The sequence below is a fragment of the Capsaspora owczarzaki genome (genome assembly GCF_000151315.2).
Source record: "Capsaspora owczarzaki ATCC 30864 unplaced genomic scaffold supercont2.10, whole genome shotgun sequence".
NCBI classification, from domain to species: Eukaryota; class Filasterea; order Ministeriida; family Capsasporidae; genus Capsaspora; species Capsaspora owczarzaki.
In genome coordinates this window covers 152,918-175,069 of record NW_011887301.1, presented here as the reverse complement: position 1 = coordinate 175,069, position 22,152 = coordinate 152,918, and the positions used below count along the sequence as shown (strand labels likewise).

General features: G+C 54.1%; 7 protein-coding genes across 7 annotated transcripts; 4 read left to right on the top strand and 3 right to left on the bottom strand.

Annotated features, from left to right (window-relative positions):
* Nucleotides 1-44: 44 nt before the first annotated feature.
* On the bottom strand, nt 45-773 carry CAOG_08923 (hypothetical protein; the record flags this gene model as incomplete). Its single annotated transcript, XM_011272292.1, has 1 exon — nt 45-773. A coding segment is annotated over one exon (729 nt), but the record flags the coding sequence as incomplete, so codon positions are not given.
* Nucleotides 774-1,428: 655 nt separating this feature from the next.
* CAOG_05855 (hypothetical protein) lies at nt 1,429-4,785 on the top strand (the record flags this gene model as incomplete). Its single annotated transcript, XM_004345395.2, has 1 exon — nt 1,429-4,785. One exon carries the CDS (start codon nt 1,429-1,431, stop codon nt 4,783-4,785), a length of 3,357 nt encoding a protein of 1,118 aa, XP_004345445.2.
* Nucleotides 4,786-5,724: 939 nt separating this feature from the next.
* On the top strand, nt 5,725-10,098 carry CAOG_05854 (hypothetical protein). Its single transcript, XM_004345394.2, has 5 exons — nt 5,725-7,413; nt 7,502-8,848; nt 8,961-9,318; nt 9,413-9,603; nt 9,700-10,098. The coding sequence occupies exons 1-5, from the start codon at nt 5,825-5,827 to the stop codon at nt 10,001-10,003; spliced, it is 3,789 nt and encodes a 1,262-aa protein (XP_004345444.2). The 5' UTR covers nt 5,725-5,824; the 3' UTR covers nt 10,004-10,098.
* Nucleotides 10,099-10,426: 328 nt separating this feature from the next.
* On the top strand, nt 10,427-13,242 carry CAOG_05853 (chaperonin containing TCP1). Its single transcript, XM_004345393.2, has 7 exons — nt 10,427-10,602; nt 10,778-10,841; nt 11,274-11,648; nt 11,753-11,901; nt 12,062-12,304; nt 12,458-13,009; nt 13,109-13,242. The coding sequence occupies exons 1-7, from the start codon at nt 10,466-10,468 to the stop codon at nt 13,179-13,181; spliced, it is 1,593 nt and encodes a 530-aa protein (XP_004345443.1). The 5' UTR covers nt 10,427-10,465; the 3' UTR covers nt 13,182-13,242.
* A 407-nt stretch (nt 13,243-13,649) lies between these two features.
* CAOG_05852 (hypothetical protein) lies at nt 13,650-15,218 on the bottom strand (the record flags this gene model as incomplete). The annotated part of the gene is made up of 1 exon (XM_004345392.2): nt 13,650-15,218. One exon carries the CDS (start codon nt 15,216-15,218, stop codon nt 13,650-13,652), a length of 1,569 nt encoding a protein of 522 aa, XP_004345442.2.
* Nucleotides 15,219-17,077: 1,859 nt separating this feature from the next.
* CAOG_05851 (progestin and adipoQ receptor family member IIIa) lies at nt 17,078-18,575 on the bottom strand. Its single transcript, XM_004345391.2, has 5 exons — nt 18,381-18,575; nt 18,137-18,299; nt 17,861-18,013; nt 17,432-17,717; nt 17,078-17,307 (listed from the first exon to the last, which is right to left on the bottom strand). The coding sequence occupies exons 1-5, from the start codon at nt 18,506-18,508 to the stop codon at nt 17,171-17,173; spliced, it is 867 nt and encodes a 288-aa protein (XP_004345441.1). The 5' UTR covers nt 18,509-18,575; the 3' UTR covers nt 17,078-17,170.
* A 280-nt stretch (nt 18,576-18,855) lies between these two features.
* On the top strand, nt 18,856-21,846 carry CAOG_05850 (mitogen-activated kinase 7; the record flags this gene model as incomplete). Its single annotated transcript, XM_004345390.2, has 2 exons — nt 18,856-19,398; nt 19,462-21,846. The coding sequence occupies 2 exons, from the start codon at nt 18,856-18,858 to the stop codon at nt 21,844-21,846; spliced, it is 2,928 nt and encodes a 975-aa protein (XP_004345440.1).
* Between the last annotated feature and the right edge of the window lie 306 nt (nt 21,847-22,152).

The following is a 22,152-nucleotide window of genomic DNA, read 5'->3' as shown; positions in this document are numbered from 1 at the left end:
ACGACCGCAGAACGCGTGTCTGACGAGGGAGTGCAAATGACACGACCCGCAAAAAAACGGGTCGTGATTTCTGTCTCGTCCATGTTGGAAATCCGACCGGGCTCCTCCACAAGAAGCGGATGCTCATCGAACAGCTGTTTCAAAAGTCCGGGGAGGCAATCGAGTGTTTCAGCTTGTAAAGCGGCAATCCTGGTGAGCTCCAGCGTTCGACCCTTGCGGATGGCTAGGCGCCCGCGAGCATCGCGCAGAAAGGCATTCCACCATTCATGGCTCGGCAGACTGCCGGCGAACTGGCGACGCGGGGCGCCCGACATGCGCGGGAGGCGTGAGAGTTTCACAAGATAAGCGCCCGCCTGCTTCTGGTTGAGACACTGCCCAGCCCGGGCAAACCCCTCCAGCAGCCGGATACAGTACTCCAGTTCATCTTCAGTGAAAATGCTCTGTCCTCCGCACGATGGGCTCTCCTTGACGAGCTGGAGCACCTGATCGAGCGGGCTGGAACGAATCCACTCGGCTGAATTCGCGTGTTTCGTTTTCCAACCATGAACTGTGGTGTGACCGCACTGATAGCCCTGTTCCGCCAGCCGCGCGGCTATGGCCCGTGTTGTCCAGCCTGTAGGGCGATAGATTTCGCCCCCTTGAAGGGTCACAGAGTCTTGGTAGACAAGCTTGAGAGCGACTGCGACGGCAACATTGTGCTTTTCTCCTTCGGGCGCAGCCTTCACTGCCTGCAGCCACGCGAGACACCGAGTTGCCGCCTCGGATGCACCCGCCATCGATAAAAAAGAATGACTTTATTATAAATTCAAACTGGGGAGCAGATCAGAGACCACGAAGTCGACTTGTGACGCAAATACCAGTGTGTTCATATTCAAACGGAAAACCCTAATGTAGTCCAGCGAACACTTTTTGTTCATATTCAGGCGACCCCCCTCTATAGGAGGTCTCTTGTCCACGAACAAAATGGTCAGTGTTGCTGCTGGCGTTTGAGCGTGTTGCGAGTACTTGACATCATTATTGGGGCGATGGTGTTTGTGAGCCTACTTCTGGCCAACTCGCAATTGAATGGCTCGTGATGGCTGTGTGGAACCTCCTAACGTCGTGCACCTCACCCTGATGCGATTTCCACGTTTGGTACTCAACTCTGTTGTTTGTTTCCTCTAGAACTGGTGTCCAAACAGACATGATGCTGCGCAAGGCTGCTATTGTGAAGAATCTCTCAATCGTCTTGGCATTGTCGTTGGAGGCGCGTTGAACTCGACTCCAGGCGTTTGGCACCACTTGATCTTCCCCTACGTTGCGGACTTTGTGCAGAGATTGGGAGTTGAATGCAGAGTCCTCGGAATTCAGCCGGACGTTGTCCTGCTCAACGAGTTACCCGTCGCCCCGCCGCTGTACCCGAAACTTTCGATTGCCTATGTGGTAGGCATGAAGAAAGTGCACCTGCTGGTCCCGTCTCTCCCTTTGGGTGCCGTTGCACTGTCTGTAGAACCGTCGATGCGTGTTGGCGATCAGACTTCGCCCGGCGTTTGTGGCGCTTGGCAGGGTGCACTACGCAGTCTGCCGGCGGCAGCAGGTCTCCGCTCAACCTCACAGTTTAAGAGCGGTGCCATCCAAGATGGCGAGGAGCTCTTTCCTGGGCAGAAATTTCGCTTTGCGGAGGCATTGGCCGTGGCTTCCGCAGCCGCCACAGCGGACGCTGAGACCTCGACCTGCGAGTTCAAGCTACCGTCGAGCGGTGTACTGTCAGAGACACGCAAGTACCTTCAGAAGTTTCTTCCCGTGATTCGTCAGTCGTCAGGCCGCACAGTCCACCTGCTTCTGGGCATACACGACAAGTCACGCCTCGTCATCGGGATGCAAGAGGCCAACGAAGAGCTGTCAGAAGCTTTGGACTCGTTTTTCTCTGGGGCGTTTCCGTTGCTTGATCCGGCGTTCTTGACTATCCGAGCTCATCCTGTCGCACTGCCGAGTGACAGTGGGGAACTCGTCCGATTGTCCGATGTTCCTCGGGCCCAAGCCTTCTTTGCTATCAGCTGCTTGTCTGGACACGCCTGGTTCATCAATGGAAGCACGCAAGTCGAAGCGAACAAAGTCGACTTGCTCGTGAACAAGCATGTGCTCGATGTCGTTTCGTGCTGCTTTGGCGAATGCCGCGATCTCGCAAATTTACTTCCGGATGACTTTGCTCGGCCTAACGTTGTCATCTCGAATGCGGATCGAGCTCTTTGCGATTACGCCTTGGCTGTGGCGTTGGCTCTGCGGAACGAAAAGTCTACGACGGGCTTTGATTGGCTGAACTGCGCTCAGTTCGCCTGCAACGGTGCCATTCCTTTGCGGCGCTACGTTTACGATCTCGCCTTCGCCGTTCCAGAGAGCGATGCCACCTGTCTTGTTCATCCGACCCTACTCAACTCAGCTAAGTCCCTTGCGTACCAACTGCATCGGCAACCGCATGGGCAGAAACTCACCATGCCCCTGTTCTCGATCTGGCTTCGCGCACGCCCGAGGACCAAATGCCCGTCGCTGCAACTCTTCCTGTCCGAGACTCAGTATCGTCGCGTGCTTGTTGTCAACACACACGAGCAGGCCCAACTGGCCCGCCAAACGCTTGAAGTGCACACACATCCAGGTGCAGGACTGTTTGATCACGTCGTGGTCCTACAAGAGCCCCAAACAATCAATCACGCCCAACTGAGCCTTGTGTGTCACCCAACCCAGCCTCGCTGCTTTTTTGTTGACGCCGACCTTTTGCACGACCCGACCACAATCCAGCTGTTCGTCGTTGCCCGGTCTGTTTCCACCACCCCGCCCCCGGCAGTGGTTGCGCTTTGCACGCTGAACGTTTCTGCCGATTTGCTTCGTACCGACAAAATCGCGACGCTGCGTGACGCAATTTTGTACGATGAGGGTCATGATGTTCCGTTCGAAAGCGCCGACGAGCCCGGTGTCGCACAACGCAGTCTATGCTCGCTCTTCGACGGCCGCGTTGAGCTGATGCCGCTCGAGTCGCCCGCTCATGCCCAGGTCAATCTACCCAGACTTGTGCGAGAATGGGTTTCCGACGCCGCGCGCCCGCCGCCTTCTTGGGAACTTGTTCGTTCTGGTGCTGTCGTAGTGACAGAAAACATTCAAAACACTGTTGATTGCATCCGCAGGAGCAGTACAGCAGCTTGGACCGTGGTCCACCTGCAAAAGATGCAGCCCGGTTGCGGAGCTTCCGCCGCCCTGCGCGCCACGGGCTACCAGCTGCGGGACACCCATGATGTCTACTGCGTGAGACATCTCGATCTCAACCAAGTGCAAGCATTCTGGCAACGGTTTCCTGCGATTCTTTCGCGCCCTACCTTGTTGCTGCTTGACGAAGACATGCTGCATGGTTTCGAATTTGAAACCCCCAGTCCTCCGCCGCTGCTTCGACACCCAGTTGTGATCGTGCGGGTCGTCCCGCCCCTGCAGCAGCACAAGCGCCCCTTGGGGCTGCCGAATCCTCACATCGTGCAGCTTCGGTCGAAGCTGACTCGCGCAGATACGAAAGAGGTTTGTCTCCGCCTGCATTCTGCCCTCAGTCACCCCATGGCAGAGACCGTCTCCAACGAAGAAAAGCGGTGGATTGAGCATGCACGAGAGGCACTCGACGCTATGGCTGGCGCAGAACTTGCTCCTGACGATCGACATCTGTACATCATAGGACTCTCTGCTTGCAGGGGCGAATTCATTCCCGCCGCGACGTGGATCGGAGACCTTTGCAAGCAGTTGGATCCGCAGCTCCGGAGCCGCTCTCCCACTGGCCTCAGCTGGCTCCTCTGTCTGGCGCGACTGCTGGCCTTTCTCTCGGCGTTTTGCCAGGATATCGAGGTTGTTCTCATGGCTATGGAGAAGTGGACGCAGTGGTGTACCGACCCATCTGCATCTGCCCAGGCTTTCGTCCAGTTGGTGCACTTTGATGGCAGGCGACTCCGTTTTCTGCATCCTTTTCTCGCGCGATTGTTCCTGTCGGTGTTTGACGATACTGGAAGCAACGAGCACTGGAAAGAAGACAAAGAAGACCGCCCTGTTCCAGCTTCCTTCCTGCTCAACGAGTGGAAGGCTTCGTTTCCCACGCTGTGCGAGCATCTCAACCAGCCACCAGCGCTGTGTGAAGCAGATTTTGGATCCGATGCGATTCAGGAACTGCTTTCACGCAGAGATTCGAAATTTACGATGTTCCCTCCACTGGTTCAACACATTGTTCGGACAACTGATTCTACCAAAGCCGCTATTCGCGAGCGCCTGGGTCTGTTGAATCATGTTCTCGCCGTTTTCGACGAAGTGCATCAGCGTTGCTATCCGCGCTTGACCATCGAGCCGGCATTCCAGCATCTCATCCGTTCCCGTGCGCTTCGCTACTGGGGCCGGATGCAAGAGTGTTTTTTGGCTGATGCCGTCTCGGAGGCTAGAATCGCTTTTGATCTGCTCAAGTTGTCTAAGTACGAGCTTCTTGCTCGAAACAACCTTGCTACCGCTCCTTTTGCCATGCTCTTTTCGATACCACCAGAACCACTTGAGGATTCGCAAGACTTGAAGGAATTCCGCGAGCATTCTGTTCGCCTGCTTGCTTTCCCGCAGGCACCGCAGGTCCAACGGTATATCAACAGACTTAGAGACCGCGGCTACCAGCTCGACATCGACCAACACATGCCACGTCTGCCTGATGAGCCTGGCGACCCGACCGAGCCACTCGTCACGACACGGTTTCCCAGCTCCTGGAAATTCCCAACCGTAAATACGGAGACGAATCGATGAAATTGCTCTTGGTATCTGTCCTCCTTCTTTCCAAAATGTTCGACCCCTGTTGTAACAGAGGCGTGTTGTCCTTGTCAAACTTATCAGTTGACAGAATGGAGGTGGAGGTCATTGAGAAAGCAGCAAAGCACTGAGCGCAGCCTGGGAGCTCGATTTTAGATCGCATTTGAAGTCAAAACAAACTGTTACCCGAAAGACAACAACCTAAAGAAAAAGGCCAAAAAAAAAAAAAAAAAAAAAAAAAAAAAAAGCACAATATTGCGACTGGTTATCTTTTTTGTTTTTCGAACCCTCTGCATTTAACGTGTCCGATTTTTGTTTTTCCAGGGATTTCAATCATAGGATGCATGTAGTTACATTCGTAGGTTAGGCGAAACGAGAGAAATTAGCATGAAGTCGCGATGCCATCGCAGGGGCGGGGACTCGGTTGAAAGTGGGCGGCGGGGTTGAAGCTTCGTTTTGGCTCCCAGCACGATGCCAGTGCAATTCCGTTTCCTTGTTTTGGGGTTTGCCGACGCTGCAATGTCCACCTGCAGCCGGTCTTCCTTCATTCAATGTGATCCAGTCGAAACAAGCAACGGTTCCAATATGCCGTATCTTCTACTGTAGCATTTGGACTGTGATCGAAGCAGATCGTTCGACCATTCCACCTTTTTGTTTTTTGTCCTTGTTCTTTGAGGGTTCGATTTTGCGTTTTTTTTTTTTCTGTCTCTTTTCCTTTTCTTCTCTTGAAGCACAGCTCTTGCCACCTTCATCATCTTCACTTGAGGCTGACTTGCACTAAAAACCAACTCTCATTGGTCGCTTGCTGCTCAACTTTGAACTCGGATTTTCAGCGCAGTGAAACCGAGTTCGGTGAACAAGTTTTTGTTGGTTCGGCGTTTTTGTTTTTCTTTTCCCAATTTTTCTTCTTTTTCTTCTTTTCCTTTCTGTTCTCCACTCTGGACCTCCACTTCACCCTCTTACATTACCTAGTAATCACATCATCGACTCCCAGTATCTCCCGGCGTTGCACGACCTCATCGGTTGCCTGAACACCATGTTTCGCAAACTCTTCCATTCTGCCAAACTCATCAGCGCACACTCTGCCCGCTTCTGCGCTGTTTTATGCACCTTGTTGCTCGCTGCGGGCCCGCTTTCTGCCGTGGGCGCACAGTCAGCACCATCGATTGACGGCAGCCAAATTGTGTGCACACCGGCGCGCGGCTTCAATTCCACCGCGACCGTCTCCATCTCGTGGGCAAATGCGGTCATCGGCGTCGATTTTGCCACTGCCACGTTCGGCCTGTCCTTCTCTGTCGGCTCTGATACCTCCACACTGATCAACGTCGCGATCGATCCATTTCCAAGAAACTCGAACGTCACGGTGGGCCATTTGGTGCCCTTCACGGCCTACAGCTTTACACTGAGCGTTAGTATTCCTTCGGCCGACCCCGCCGACCCTCCGAGCTCCAGCGAGGTCACCTGGTCCACCACAACACTCAGCGATGCACCAATCTGGCCAAGCGGCGCAGCCAACCTGACTCTTGACACCTCCAGTCTGACCGATTCCTCGATGGATTTATCCTGGCCTGCACCCGCGAGCGCGTCGGGACCGACACCGCTTGCCTACTGGCTCACGTACGCGACGAACGACCCGAATCCCGTCGGTCAAGGCCCTTTCCAGTTGCTCTTTGACCAATCTACGCAGAAAGCCTCCATTACTGGTCTCGCGCCTGGGGCTCGCTACCGCTTCAACCTCACGTGCTCAAACGCGGACGCATCGGCTTCCGCATCGTCCCGCCTCACCGTGGCCGTTCGTACCCTTCCTGGACCAATCATCTGGGGCGCAACACCTCCAGTGTACACGACGGTCGTTGCGAACAGCACGGTGCTGGTCGTCTCGTGGAAGGCGCCGCAGTATGTTCAGGACGCATCCGCCACCTACGCTGTCGTTGTCACCAGGGTCGACGACCCAGCCGCAGGGCCATACAATGTTGCCGTCAACTCGACTCTCCGCACAGCCACCATTTCCGGCCTTGCTCCGTTCACCCTGTATCGCATCAATGTTTCGGCGAGCAACAGCTTCTCTCCCGATTGGTACACGGCACCTGCCACCTATCTCACATCCACCAAGCCCGGCGTGCCAGCGTTTGCACCTTCCACTGTACTCGATGCCACAACCGTGTCCGACCTGAGTGTCCAGCTTGACTGGGCTCCAGGCTTGGCGGTTGTCAACGACGATCCCAGCCAAGTCCGCTTCCAATTGGTTCGCATGCCTGAGGCAACCGTCGTGTTAAAGTTCGATCAGTCGACGCCGCAGATGACCTCGTTTGTCGACTCTACCGTCGAGGCTGGGCGCAACTACACCTACGTCCTCACCGCCCAGAATTCCGCCAAGCTCGACACCCCCACCCCATTCCCGACACTCACCTCGCAGGTCGTCGCCATCAAGCACGCAGTCACCACTCCCGAGTCGAACAGCGAGAGCAAGACGCTTCTGATTGCACTGTTGGTCACTGGTGGCGTGATCATCATGGGAGCAATCATTGGTCTTGTCGTGTTTTTGCGCTCCCGCTCACGCAACAACCACTCGCACAAGCGACGTGACATGCGCCGTCAGATGATCCAAGTCGTCCGAGATGAAAAGTAACCGATTCAAAAAAAACCGTTCGCTGTTGTTCGCGTTGCAGTGTTTTTTGTGCGTTTTGCTCACCACTTTGTTTTTCAACAACAGCGGCGTTACCATCAATGCCTCACCTCTCCCAGTTCAAAGATCCACATCCACAGGAGTGCCCATCGGCACGATTCAAGTGTCGGAATCCACCCCATCGAGCACCACCATTTTGCCCATGAAACGCGTTACCCGTTCCGACTCGTTCTCTGGCCGCCAAACCCCGCGCGACTTTGACGAGCACGGCTATGTCCGGCCCATCATGCCGCCCACACGCCGTCCGTCCTCTCCACTTCCTCCGTTGCCGCGTGGAGCAACCTTGTCGACGTTGCTAGAATCGTCCGAAAGTGTCGGTCCAGCCCATTTCCCGAGCACCGAAGCATTGAATCTGAGCTCGTTGCAGTCTCCATCCAAGCTGCAGGCGCAGGCATCTGCGTCCAGCGACTCGCGTGGGTCCGTACTGCAGTCATTGGGTGGCTTGCCTGCAGCCATGGCGAACAGGCTTCGCGTTCAGCGATCCATGTCCCTGAAGACCAGCAGCGAGTTCTCGCCCTCATCGCACGCGTTGCTCGGTAGCTTGGATGCCGCTCAAAAGTCTGCTGACGACCTGAGTGCTCCCGAAAGCAGTCCTCCACGCCAGCGCCGAACGTCATTCCCGGTTGTCTCGACGACGGCGGGTGATTTGCTTCGGGGCAACAGCGCCATGACGGACGACCTCGCGATTTTGCCGGCCGCCAAGCTTGCAGGCGAGTACATTAGCTTTTCCAACTCGCCGTCTGCGCGCGAGCGGACTGCTTCGCCACGGCCCGCCAGTACCTCAGCCCGCTCTCTGAGGGAGACGCATCGTCATTCGCTCGCCGGGGAACACGTGTACTCGAGCCCGCAAGAATACAGCGAGCCACAAAATGCCCTGCGCAAGTTCTCGCAAGACTCAAGCCTGGTGCATGCGCACAATCACCTGTTTGGCAGTTCGGGCAATGGCAAGTCGGTGGCGTCGCCGTTGCTCACCTTGTCCCGTCGGCACGGCCGCGTCGACCGCTCTCAAGTCCTCTTCACGGGTGTTCTCGGCGAAGGGTTTTCCTCGCATGTGCTGCTTGGAGTGGCGCCTGCATTCTGGCTTTCGATGCGATCTAGGAATGGCACGGTTCGTCACTCGTCGTCCTTGCACTCTCGCGCCAGCGTATCCAAGGCACTGTCTTCGCGCCACAGCACGCTGTCGCCACAAACTGCCACCGACTTGACCACCAGTCAAAGCGCCGATTCCGCCTCTGGTGAGGCTGTCGATGTGCCCCCGGGATTTCTGCCTGCTGCGGAGAAGATTCGGGTCGCCGTCAAGGTCCTCAAGTCCACAGTCGACGGCGACAATGTTCACTGCCAGCATCTTGCCAACGAGGCGCGGCTCCTTCAACGGTGAGGCTTGTAGAAGATGGAAAAATGATGGATGAAAGGGATGTAGAAGATTGGCGCGCTGAGCTGACAGCTTTACCCTGTTTGAATTTGAATCGTCCCCCACCCGCTCTAGACTCAATCACAAGAACATCATCCGAGTCATCACCTACTTTGGCGAGGCCAAGCCTGCCATGCTGGTACTCGAGTATCTGCCCTACTTTGATCTCGCGTCGCTCTTGCATCGTGGGCGGACAGCCACTCCAGAACCCATCGTTCCGACGACCAAAGAGTCACTGCACGTCCTCTCACAAATTGCCTCGGCCCTTGTCTTTTTGAGTGAGCATCACATTGTTCACCGCGACGTAGCGGCTCGAAACTGCCTGGTGGGCACGGCGCTGAACGTCAAGCTGAGTGATTTTGGTCTTGCGACCACCCTTCCGGTTGACACGGAGCTCATGGAAGTTCCGAACGATGCTTCGGTTCCGATTCGGGTAAGCAGGCTGATTCTGCCAACGAGGTTGGTGTTGATGTTGTTGCTGACATTTGGTTGCACTTTGATTTGTTCTGTTTTCGCAATCGTGACAGTGGACTCCGCCGGAAACGCTGCTCTACTCGCAAATTGCAGTGACATCGGATGTTTGGCAGTTTGGCGTCTTGTGCCACGAGCTGTTTTCCGGTGGCCAAGTGCCGTACAGCAATGTCGCAACGGAGGACATTGTTCCGTTGCTCGAGTCTGGCGAACGTCTTGCAAAGAGTTCACGATGCCCCGATCCTCTGTAAGTGGCTTCGATACTGCCGTTACGCGTTCGGAGGGTGCTGAAGTGCCTGGCGAGCGGACCAACTGACGTTTCTGGTTTAATCGTGCGTGGCAGGTACGAGCTCATGCTCTCAATGTGGGAATGGGATCCGCTGACGCGCGCTTCCATGCACGAAGTAGCAGGAGAGCTGGATGCCCTGCTTGCCCTGCCCAGTCTTGAACACGAGTCCATTCGCGATATCGGAGCCATGCTCGTTCGCCGACCAAGCAACGCCGCTATCGAACAGACTTTGGACGCCGCTGTTTCCGACTCCAACTTGACCAACCTCTCTCCATCTGTCTCCATCACCATTGATGACGATTCTGCTTGCTCTGCTCCTGCCTTGGACCCGTACAAAACCTTCTACTCTGATTCTTAAAGCGCGAAAAGCCGACAAGCAACATGTCATTCGCGCTAGCTGCTCGCTGTTATTTTGACTGATGGCGTCTTTTGTTTCAAATAATGCATGTTTTAATCCTAAGGAGTCCATAGCCTCTCCATTTCCATTTCCATTGTTGGACAATCCGAGTTTGAACGAGCGGAGTTGTTGAAATGTCGAAGTGCGCTTCCCGCGAGGCAGCAACCCAAGCTCATTTTTGAACGTGCTGTAAATCCAACTCCTCTCCATACGCTCATAAATCCATGCGAGAGAAGGGGGAGGAGGAGGCGATCCGTGAACCCCGCCAAAAATCCAATTCGCCCCCACCATTTGCCAGCAACCTCCAGCTTCAACAACACCTCCCAATCATCATCATCGTCTTTTTCAATCCTGTTTGCTTTGTTTGATCTCACACACACTTTGGACGGGAGAAGCTCACTCCCCCATTCGTCTTGCACCACAATGTCGTCGATCAAGACCCTCAACCCGAAGGCCGAGGTGGCGCGCGCGTCCCAGGCGCTGCTGGTCAACATCACGGCTGCCCAAGGTCTCCAGGAGGTCCTCAAGAGCAACCTCGGTCCCAAGGGCACCATGAAGATGTGAGTGCAGCGATGCTTGGAAGCCGCGATCTCGATTTATTCTATTTTATTTTATTTGTTTGACTGACTGTTTGCTTTGGATTCTGTTTCTTGTGTCTGGCTTCTCCCACCTCGTCTCCTTCGTCTCTCTCTCTCTCTTTCTGCGACATCAAACAACGACGTGCGCACTCTGCAGGCTCGTCTCTGGCTCTGGCGACATCAAGATCACCAAGGACGGCAACGTTCTTCTCCACGAAATGGTAAAAAACCAATATTTTTTTTTTTCTTTTGGCGGCGACAACTGTATGGAAAGAGCCAAGGCAGCGGAGGGAGGGGGTATGCGGTGACATGGAAGGATGGTTGATCTCATGGATGCACATCCGCTGTGGCCGACCCGCTGAGGCCAGCCCTCGAATGTGATGCAGTGCTGCATCGTTTTTGGGACTTTTGTGTTTCATAGAAGCCCAACTATTTTATTTTATTTTATATTTTATTTGTATTATTATTTTATTATTTTTTTTGCATTGGCTTTTGATTGAGTTTCATTGCCATGTGCTTGAGTTTTTTTTTTTTTTTTTTTTCTTTCGCTGAAACTGACGTAGCAATGCGAGTCCTGTTTTTTGCATTGGTTTTTTCTTTTCCTTCTTGGACTGGCACTCATCCACATCTGCACCCTCATGCTACTCGCACAGCAAATCCAACACCCGACGGCCTCGCTCATTGCCCGCGCATCGACCGCCCAGGACGACGTGACTGGCGACGGCACGACCTCGACGGTGCTGCTCATTGGCGAGCTGCTCAAGCAGGCCAACCGTTACATGTCCGAGGGCCTGCACGCCCGCATCATCAACGAGGGCTTTGAGATTGCCAAGAAGAAGGCCCTCCAGGTCCTCGAGGACCTGAAGGTCAGCAAGGACATGGATCGCGACACGCTTGTCCAGGTCGCCCGCACCTCCCTCCGCACAAAGGTTCCGCTGGATCTTGCCGACCGTCTGACAGAGGTCATTGTCGACTCGTTGCTGACGATTCAGCGCCCAGAGCGACCACTGGACCTGTTCATGGTTGAGGTCAGGATTTTACTTTGTGTTTTTGAAGGATTCATTTTTGACCTCTCTTTGCAACGCCATTTTGTGAATGCTTGACTGACTCTCGTCTTATCGCCATCATCCAGATCATGGAGATGAAGCAGAAGGCAGACGTTGACGCGACTCTTGTCAAGGGCTTGGTGCTGGATCACGGCGGTCGTCACCCCGACATGCCCAAGCGTGTTGAGGATGCTTACATTCTTACACTCAACGTGTCTCTCGAATATGAAAAGAGGTATGGTGTTTTTTTGCTTGTTTTGGTGCAACAAGGGAACGAGTGGGCTTGCCATTGCATTTTTTCTGTCGTTTGGTCTTTGAATCGCTAGCATATACTCACAAACACCATCATCCCCTCTCTCACACATACTTTTACTACGACTACTACTTAAACACAGCGAGATCAACTCGGGCTTCTTCTACAGCTCTGCTGCCGAGCGCGACAAGATGGTCGCTGCCGAGCGCAAGTTTGTCGACGACAAGGTTCGCAAGCTGATCGAGTTCAAGAACTCTGTTGTCGGGTCGTCGAACAAGGGCTTTGTCATTATCAACCAGAAGGGTATTGACCCTCTGTCGTTGGACATGCTCGCAAAGGCCAACATTCTCGCTCTTCGCCGCGCCAAGCGACGAAACATGGAGCGGTAAGACAGCCACACCCACCTTTGACTGTTCTTTGATTCCTTGGAATGTGGGGGCACGGGCGTGGAGATTGCAAGGGCGTGCTGGCTTAGACCTTCCATCTCATCATTGTTTCTGCCTTCTGTTTTGTTAATTTTTTCGACTTGCTCGCACAGTCTCGGTCTCGCGTGCGGTGGCAGCGCCATGAACACGGTGGATGAGCTCACCCCCGAAGTGCTCGGCTGGGCTGGCGTCGTCTACGAGCAGTCGATCGGCGAGGAAAAGTTCACCTTTGTCGAGAACTGCAAGAGCCCGCTGTCCGTCACTCTGCTTTTGCAAGGCCCTGCCGCGTACAGCATCACCCAGCTGAAGGACGCTGTTCGCGACGGTCTCCGTGCTGTCAAGAACGCCATCGAGGATAAGGCCGTCATCCCTGGCGCTGGCGCGTTCGAAGTCGCCCTCTCGAGCGAGCTCCAACGCTTTGCCCTGACCATCAAGGGCCGCGCACGTCTTGGTGTCCAGGCATTTGCCGACGCCTTCCTCATCATCCCCAAGGTTCTTGCCCAGAACGCTGGCTTTGATCCCCAGGACACGATGGTCACACTTCAGGAGGAGCATCAAGCTGGTCACATCTCTGGCGTTGATCTCGCAACAGGTCTTGCCCTCAACCCCGCCGACGAGGGTATCTGGGACAACTACCGCGTCAAGCGTCAACTCATTCACTCGTGGTAGGTTATCATTGATGTTTTGCGAGCGTTCGGTTGCTGAAAAAAACAACAAAAACTGATGGCTTACTTTGGTCTTTTTTTGATTTTGTTTCCTTACAGCTCGGTCATTGCTGGCAACCTTGTGCTTGTCGACGAGATCCTGCGTGCTGGCCGCTCGTCTCTTAAGGGCTAATCGAACTGTGTGTTGTCCGTTTTCGTCTGTATCATAAAACCGACAATTTTCTTTGGCTGCATTTTATTTCTAGTCCATTTCGACTTTGGAGAGGGCGAGCCATCTTGACTGCTCAAGTGCAATCTTAATGGATGTCATAAATGCAGAGTACAGGGCTGGAAAGTACGGAGGCATCGATATATCGAGTTTCCAACGCACCCGGTTTTCAAAAATTATTCTTTCAAATTACAAAAAATAAAAATAAATCAGCACAACACACACACTGGCCGGGTGTGTTGGTGCTACTTGGCACGCTACTTGGCTGAGAGCAGAAAAGAAAAATCAATAAATAATGTAATTTCTTAAATAGCCAAACGAAAACAACAACAGCAACAACAACAACAACAACAACAACAACAACAACAACAACAACGAAAAAGCGAAACTACTTGAAAAACAACAGTTAAAACTTGGCTCCCAAACAGTCCATTAAGCACGGGTAGTCTCGAAGGTGGACGTGGACGACGAGGCATGGATTTGGGAGGCCGATGCCGAGCTGCTGAAGGAACTATGGCCTTTAGGACGGAAAGGGTGAAGAACCGATTGGGTCAGTTTGCTGCTGAGCTTGCTGATTTTGCGTTTCACCGACTTTTTCTTGCGGAGAGCGGGGTTGGGGTTGCCAGTTTCCTGCGCTGTTGGCGATGGAATAGTGCGCGACTGTTCATCGAGAACAACCCAATCGGCGCTGCCGTTGCGTGGAACTTGCGCAGGCGAGAATGCCGACTCGCCACCAGCCTCGTCGTCTTCACCCAGTGCATCGCTGCTGCTGAGCAGATTATCGTCCTCGGAAGCAGCACCACTTGAGGTGGTTGTGGCCTGAGTGCCCGAGTCGGACAGCAGATCGTGCGAGGACGACCGCGGCAAGTCGAAGCTGCCATCCGGTTGGCCGTTGCGAGAAACGGGCAAGCTCGCCGACCGGCCAGCGCCCAGCAGCTCGCCAACATCTGACGCGGCGCGTTTACGCGTTTTGGACATGCCAGATAGCCGACGGCCAGTCGACTTGCGAATGTGATGAATCTGTTGCTGAAGAAACACAAACGGCGCGCTGGCAGCTGTCGTTGCCTCCGATATGAGAGAGATTTTTCGAGAATTTTGGGTGAGCGCAGCCGCTGACGCTGGTAATGGTGCACTACTGGCGCCACTGGAATGCGCACTCAAGGAAATTGCTTCGCCAGCTGCTTGTGAGCTGCTTGCCGTGGAGTTAGAAGCAGACGCGCTGCTGGATGATGGGGGCAAGGTAGCGGAAGGCGGAGGGGAAGGCATGGTCGATGCCAGCATCTCGGCCGAAGCAGGCAGCGCTGATTTCGACTTGGAGGACGGAAACAAGCCAGCAAAGGCTGCCAAGGGCGAAGACGAGGCATTGGTCGCCGACGAGCCGAATCGAGCAGAGCTGTTTCGAGTGAGCTGAGACGACCGCGTGCTCGGATTGCCCTGGGAAGCAGCGCGCCCGTCCCGGTCGGTCTCAAAGGACACGCGACGAGAACCCTCGATTGGTCGTGACGGTGCCAGAGACGCAGACGACACTGGCCCAGTAGTCGAGGATTTTGTCGTTCCTGCTGCTGCTGCCGTTGCTGCTGTTGTTGGAGATGCGGGCGTTAAAATGTGATCGTAACGTGGCAAGGATATTTGCGCGAGCTGCTGCAATAGCCGCTCTTGCTGGAATCTTCGCCAACTCAAGACGAGGACTGCGACAATGATTGCCGAAGTGACAATGACTAAAATTGGGTAGGCAACCACAAACACCGACCAGATGAGCTGCCAGATGAAAGGGTGGCCGTCCGATTGAGGTGGGGCTGCAGTAATCCGTCCCATCATCAAGTCGACGACGTCTGCAAACAAGCTGTGGCTGTCTGGTTGGCTGGGCACGGTCGTGGCTGCCGTGAGCAATGTCGGCTGATGAGGATTGTGGCTCGTGTCCACGCCAGCAGCAATAGCCTTGGCCCACCATTGTGCATCAGGCACCCAGAATGCGGCCGCGTTTGCCATGCAACGAGACATTCAGGATTCAATCCTGGGCGAGAGAGACGGACGGAGACCGGGAGGGTGCTAGACTTGAAAAGCGTTGATCACGTTTGTTTTGGCTTTTGAGTTTTCCCTTCGTTCTCAGAGTGTGCAGGTCCTGTGATTGCAACAAACCAGATGACAAGAAGACGCGGTGAGTATGCAAGCGCTTGGAATCTGAGTCTTCTTCGTCTTTCAAAACAATCCGGTTTTCTGCCATCTCTTTCCTTCTCCTCCCGCAACCTTGGCTTTGTGGTTGTTGGTGAGTGTGAAAAGCGTGACTTTGCGAAAATGGAAGCGTGAGATGAGTGCGGGTTGCGGGGTGTGAACAAACAGCCGAGCCGAAATAGCATCCCCGCGCGAGCCGACGAAAAGACCCGCCGCTCAGCCGATCCACGACGAGAAGAGAAGAGAAGCGAGGAGAGAGAGAGACATCAAGACAAAGAAGAAGAAGAAGAAGAAGGATGCAATGAAACAAGAAAATCGAAACAAAAGAGATGGAACAACACAAAACCAAAACGAAATGAAATGCAATGCAATGAAAAAAAAAAAAAAAAAAAAAAAAAAGGTGCCGAAAAACACAATCAACAAGAATGAGAAAAAAAAAAAATCATGAGACGAAAAATGTGAGCTTCACAAAAAGACAAAAGAGAGACAAAGAGAGACAAAGAGAGACAAAGATCAAGAGAGAAGGCCACTGAGGGAGGGTGTTGGGGTTTGGTGGGGTGTTGATTGCGATATGAGAGGAGGTGGGAGTGGACGGAAAACGGCTTCCATGGAGCATCACCCCACTTCACTGCAAAAACGAGGCCCTCAGCTCCCCCGTCTCACCAACAAAAACCCAACAAGCAGCCATCGTCAGAGTGCTGCAAAGTGACCGAGTGACCGAGAGTGGCAGCGAGTGCGCAGAGAGTGAGAGTCAAGGTTGAGGGAGGAGGCGGGAAAATGTGTGTGGGGGAAGAAACCAAAAATCACAACAAAACTGGGAAGCAAGATTGTCGGCCGAAAGAGAGGGGAAAAAACAACAAAAAAGAAAAGCGGCGCACTGGCAACTCACTGTTGAAAAACGTGGAGGACTGTTCAAGTGTTTAGCGCATTAAAGGGGGAAGCAAAATCAAAACAAAAAAAAAAAAAAAACAGTGACAAGTCAAAGAAGAGTGAAGAAGAGACGAAAAAGCGGGGAAGCAGGGAACAAAAATCAATAAAGGAGAATGAAAATCGAATGAGAATGCGAAAAAAAAAAAAAAAAAAAAAAAAGCAAAGCAATGAGAAGGCAATGAGAAGGCAATGAGAAGAGAGAACTGGGTTTTGTGTCGCAACGCAAGTGACGAATGAAGAAGAAGAAGAGGTCCGCGTGATGTGGTGCGAGAGAGGAAGCGAGCGCGACGATGACGGAGATGAGGAGCAATGCAGCGACGATGAGGCAGTTTTCGATTTGTGTGTGTCGGAGGAGGAGGATCCGGCGCTTTCGTCACCAACGCATGCCGTGCAAAATAGCCGGCGCTGCTATCGAATGCCACCCATCCATGTGCAAAAGTGTGTGGGTAGATAACAAGGGGGTGGGGAGGGCACAAACAGGAAGCTGAAGAGATGCGGGCGAATGGATGGGGTGATTGGGAGGGCCAACCAATGCAAAAGCCAAAAAGTTGCAATGGGCGAAGCAGCCACCTGGAACATACACTAAAATAGGAGAAGGTTAAGGTGGCTGATGCTAATAATGAGTACAATGACAAAAAAAAAATGAAGAATGAAGAATGATCCACAAGACCTGAAAGAACCAAAAAGGGATGGAAGAGAAGCAGAGTGGCTGGAAAGGGAAAAACCCATTGTTCATTGTTGAGCTGTATTAACGCACAAGTACAAGAGACACCAAGAGACACAATACCACAGAAGAACAATGCACAACTACTAACAGACCGGAAAAAGCGCGGAAGAGCCCGCAGAATGTTTCAGCCACCAGGTTGGACGCACGGCATCGTTTTCCGGTACGCAAACACCTCCAGTCCAGCATTGTGCCAGTAGAGCAAGGCAGCCAGCACAAACACGTGCCACCATTGGTGACTCGACCCAAAGATATCAACCATGCCTGTCCACGTACAACAAAAAGAAACGAACACCCCCCCCAAACAAAGAGTCAGTGCGTGGCTTTGCTGCATCTTCTGAAGCATCAACGTCAACAATCTCGATTACACAAGGGGCGCATGACATACCGGGGAAGGAGCGCTCGGGGAATCGAGTTATGTAGAAAATAACGCCAATCAGGAAGAGCAGGTACATGATGACCACCTTGGGAAGGAAGAGCTGCACTTCTCCAGCCTCCCCGCCATAGATGATGGCCCAGTGCATGGTCGGCACAATGCCAAACATGACTATTGCTGCGTACAGAGCCAGGCGACGCTCAAACCAGTGAGGCGTGTCGAAATTCGGATGCAGCTGGAACGACACGGTTGCCAGGGTGAGGACTGAGCACAGTGCAAAGTACATGTTTCGAAAGTACTGCGCGTGCAGATTGAAAGACCGCGGGAACGAGCAAGGAAAAGCAAGCATGCAATTGCACAAAGTCAGATTCCACTTGCGCCGCGTCCAATCCATTCTCCCAGTCAACCAACCACATCCCCTCAATGTCAAACTTTTCATACATCAAGGCAGTAGAATCCATAGTAAATTCCAGTAAAGTAGCACCCGCACACGGCGACCGAAATCCCGAGCAAGTCCAATCGAAGCCATCGCCGACACGCGTCTTCAGAGTGGCAGTGAAACAGATGGAACGACGCCGAGAATATCATACAGATCTGAAGTGTTGTGTGTTTGTTTTCAACCAGAGTGTCAAGTCAATGCGGGTGGATGCAATCTGAGTTGATATTCCAGCGCCAGTACGATTGCCATTGGGATTGACTGATCTTCTTCTCACTGACCTGGAAGCAAGCGAGCCCCGTTGAGATGACCATGCGATCCGTCGCATCGCCACCGCTGGTCTCAATGACGGACGCCTGGTCTTGCAGGAAGAGGCCGACAAACAGCAGGAACCCGACAAGGTGCGACCACACGTTGACAAACTCGTTCGACAGGACGCACAGGCTGATCCAAACAGTCACAGCAGGGTCAGTGACAATCATCGTGAAATGGGGGCGAATTGACATTGGGGGGAGGGGGAGTTACCTGCGCAGGCACATTGGGTACGAGAGGAAGACCCGGTAGCCGTCCTTGATGTGCGGATTGCCCTGCAAGAACGGCGGGATTTCGCTGTACTTGTGCAGCAGCACGCTGTTTGGATGCAGCGATGCCATGCTATGGAATAGAAGCAAGCAACAGAAGCAAGCAACAGCAAACAGAAGCAGAAACTCTGAGTTGAAAATTCAGAACTGAAGCCCCATTCGCCGTATTTGGAAGCTGACAATTGCTCAGTCCCTCTCTGAAATTTAAAACAAACATCGATTCATCAATCACAAACTACGCAACTCTGCTGAGCAACAGGAAGGAAGGACTGGTCCAAAATCAAAAGTAGCGAGTGAGAGAGCGAGATTGAGTGGAAAGCTCAATGGAAGCGAGCAGAGTCACTGACGGAGCATTAGCACCGTCACCCGAGCACCCTGGCACGAACGGAGCCACATCGACTGCGATACCAGCACGCACGATGACTGGAGCTGGAACTGGAGCAGGAACCGAGACTGGTGCTGCAACAGAGACTGGAGCAGCTGGAGCTGGACTGACGGCAGCGACAAGTTCCTCTTCTACTGCTGCTGCTGCATCGTCGCTGGCCAAGACGCACACATACACCTTCCGCAATACGGACTTTGTGGTGTCGGACAAGTACATGCTGCAGAAGGATCTGGGCGCAGGGTCGTACGGCGTGGTCTGCTGGGGCTACAACCGCGACACGAACGAGAAGGTCGCCATCAAGAAGATTTCGCGCGCGTTCGACAACGCAACCCAAGCGAGGCGCGTGCTGCGGGAGGTCCGCTTGCTGAGGCACTTTCGAGATCACGACAACATTGTCAAGCTGCGCGAGCTGCTCGATTTCGACGCGGCAGCCATCGCATCCACCTCCACCACCAGTACTTCGGCTGCACCAGCACTTTCGTTGTCAACAGCAGCACAACCCGAAGGCCCAGCGTCGTCGTCCAATGCGAGCTCAAACCCATCAAACAATCTGCCAGGTCCGCCAGCTGGCACGCCGGTGAGTGGGTCGCTGCTGGGGACGCCCACGCCGAGCGATCCGCACGTATCGAGCAAATTGCAGGACGTCTACATGGTGCTCGAGTTTATGGACACGGACCTGCACAACATTATTCGATCGTCGCAGCCGTTGAGCGACGACCACGTGCGCTACTTTATGTACCAGCTCCTGCGCGGGTTAAAGTACATTCACTCGGCCGGGGTGCTCCATCGCGATCTCAAGCCGTCCAATTTGCTCGTCAATGCCGAGTGCGACATCAAAATTTGCGACTTTGGCATGGCAAGAGGCGTCTCGGCCACGCCGGAGGAGCACTCCATGTTCATGACGAGCTACGTGGCCACGAGGTGGTACCGCGCTCCCGAAATCATGCTGTCCTTTGCTCACTACACCAAGGCAATCGACGTCTGGTCGGCCGGCTGCATTTTCGCCGAAATGCTCGGCCGCCACACGCTCTTCCCCGGCAAGGACTACGTCCATCAACTCAACCTGATCATCGGGCTCGTTGGCACGCCAGATCGCAAGTTTATCGAGTCCAGCATTGGCAGCGAAAAGGTGAAGCGGTACATGCTCAGCTTCCCAGCGCGCGAGCGTGTCCCGCTCCAGCGTCTGTATCCCCAGGCCAACCCGCAAGCCCTCGATCTCCTCGACCGGATGCTGCAGTTTGACCCGGAAAAGCGCATTTCAGTGGAGGCTGCACTGGCTCATCCCTACCTCGCCATGTACCACTCGGAGATTGATGAGCCAGAGTGCGCACCGTTTAACTTTGATTTCGAACGACTAGAGCTGACCGTGCAGGATTTGAAGCGCATGGTTTTAGCAGAGATTAAGCACTATCACCCAGAGTCTGGCGTGGAGCGTCTCGGCCTTCCGGCGTCGCCCGCCGCCATGAGCAGCAGCCTGGACTCGGCCTTGCCGTCGTCAGGTTTGCTTCAAGCGACACCGGCAGTCGGCGCTGGCCATCCTGCCTCTGGGCCGATGCAATCAGACGATACGGGCATCGTCGTCGCACCGCCAGACGTGCCAAAGATTGTCGTGTCTGTCGCGTCAGAACCCATGACTACTATTACTGCTGAAGCTCCCGCAGCCAAAGCCAGTGAGCCGGACCGAGTGTTTGCTGCACCAGCACGCGTTTCCAAACGAGCTGCCGCAATCACAGCCTCCGCAGCAATATCCAACGCGACCGGAGCTCACAAGGCTGCCTCGACGTTGTCTCAGCCCGCAGTCTCTGCTGGACCAGCGCTCTCTCCACTGGGCGCTGCAAAGAAGGCTGCACGCGAGGCTCTATCCCATCAGCAACAGCTGGAGCAAGCCATGAACGAACACGGGGCGATTCCGCAACGGATGATGTTTGCGCCGACAATCACCACCAGCATGCCCACCCAGCCATATCCGGGCGCACCGCCGTTCATCCCTCAATCCACCACTACCGCTACCTTCCACTATTCGTCCACCGCACCGAGCATGCCTGCAAAGGCAGCAGCAAACACACGTACCGCAACCATCCCTGCTCCGCCTGGTGCCCAACCAGCAAGCGACGAGGGAGGCGCCCCTCACGACTCTAATGCACCCCTCAACTCGAAGCAGCTGATTCATCGCGCCATTGCGCTGAAAGCGGCTGCCAAGGCTGCGGCTCTCAAAGCGACAGGGGACTCTGCCGCTGCGCGCGCCGCCGTCAACTTGGCCATGGCCTCCAGCAACCTTTCGTCGAACAACAGTCCGCAAGCATTCGTGCAAGCAGCGACGGCAGCCGCGTCCCGACTCGCTGCAGAGGCGCTTGGCGAAACCTCGTACACGAATGAAGCACTTCGCAAAAAGTACGGGGCAAGCACTACTGGCGGTAGTCATGCGCCCCCAGCTGGCGTGCACGACTTTGAGCAGTATGTGCCGGCTCAAAAACGTGTCAAAGTTGCCGAAGCTCCGGCTCCGAAAGCCAACAAGAAAGAATCAAAGAAGGCTGCGATTGCTGCTGCCGTGGCCGCCCACGCTGCTGCCGCCGCCACTGCTGCTGCTGCTGCTGCTGCTGCTGCTGCTGCTGTTACCACAGCGGCTGCTACAGAATCCGTGCCCATGGTCGTCTCGTCAGCTTCACCAGCCTCCGTCATGACGTCCGTTCACGAGCCGGTGTACTCGCAGTCGTCCCCATCAGCCAACCTTTCGAATGGCACCAACTTTTTCCAAAATCTTGCTCGCCAGCAGCAACAGCAACAGCAGGAGCAATCGGAACAACGCAGGCAGTCGAGCAGTGGGTTTCAATTCCAGCCGCCTGCCAACCCGCCCGTTCAGCCGGCTGATTCTCAGCACTCTTTGACATCGCATCGTCCGAGACTCTTGGTTGCTACGAACGATTATGGAGCACAGAATGCCCCGCTTCCGAGTGCAGAATTGATTGGATCGCTGTACGTGAAATGCTTGTTGCTGTGGTTTGACTTCCGGGGCGGTTTCCCTTGACTTTGATTCACTCACACCATTGATGGTTGGCTTGTTTCACTTTTACCCTTGTTCTACATAGAGCCCAAGAACTGAAAATGGACAGTGCCATCATGTCCTCGGCTGACTTTCACTCTATTCTGAACGATCCTTCGTTGGACTTGTTCTCGCTGCAGCAAGAGCTTGAACTTGGAAGCTCGCGGATGTTTTCACAGTGAATGAACAAGCTGCACAGATTCTGTCTCCACACACCCCGCCCCTCATTGTTACAGTACATTTCATTTCGCTTGTGATAGTCGTTGACAAATTCCAACAAGGTGGTTGGTT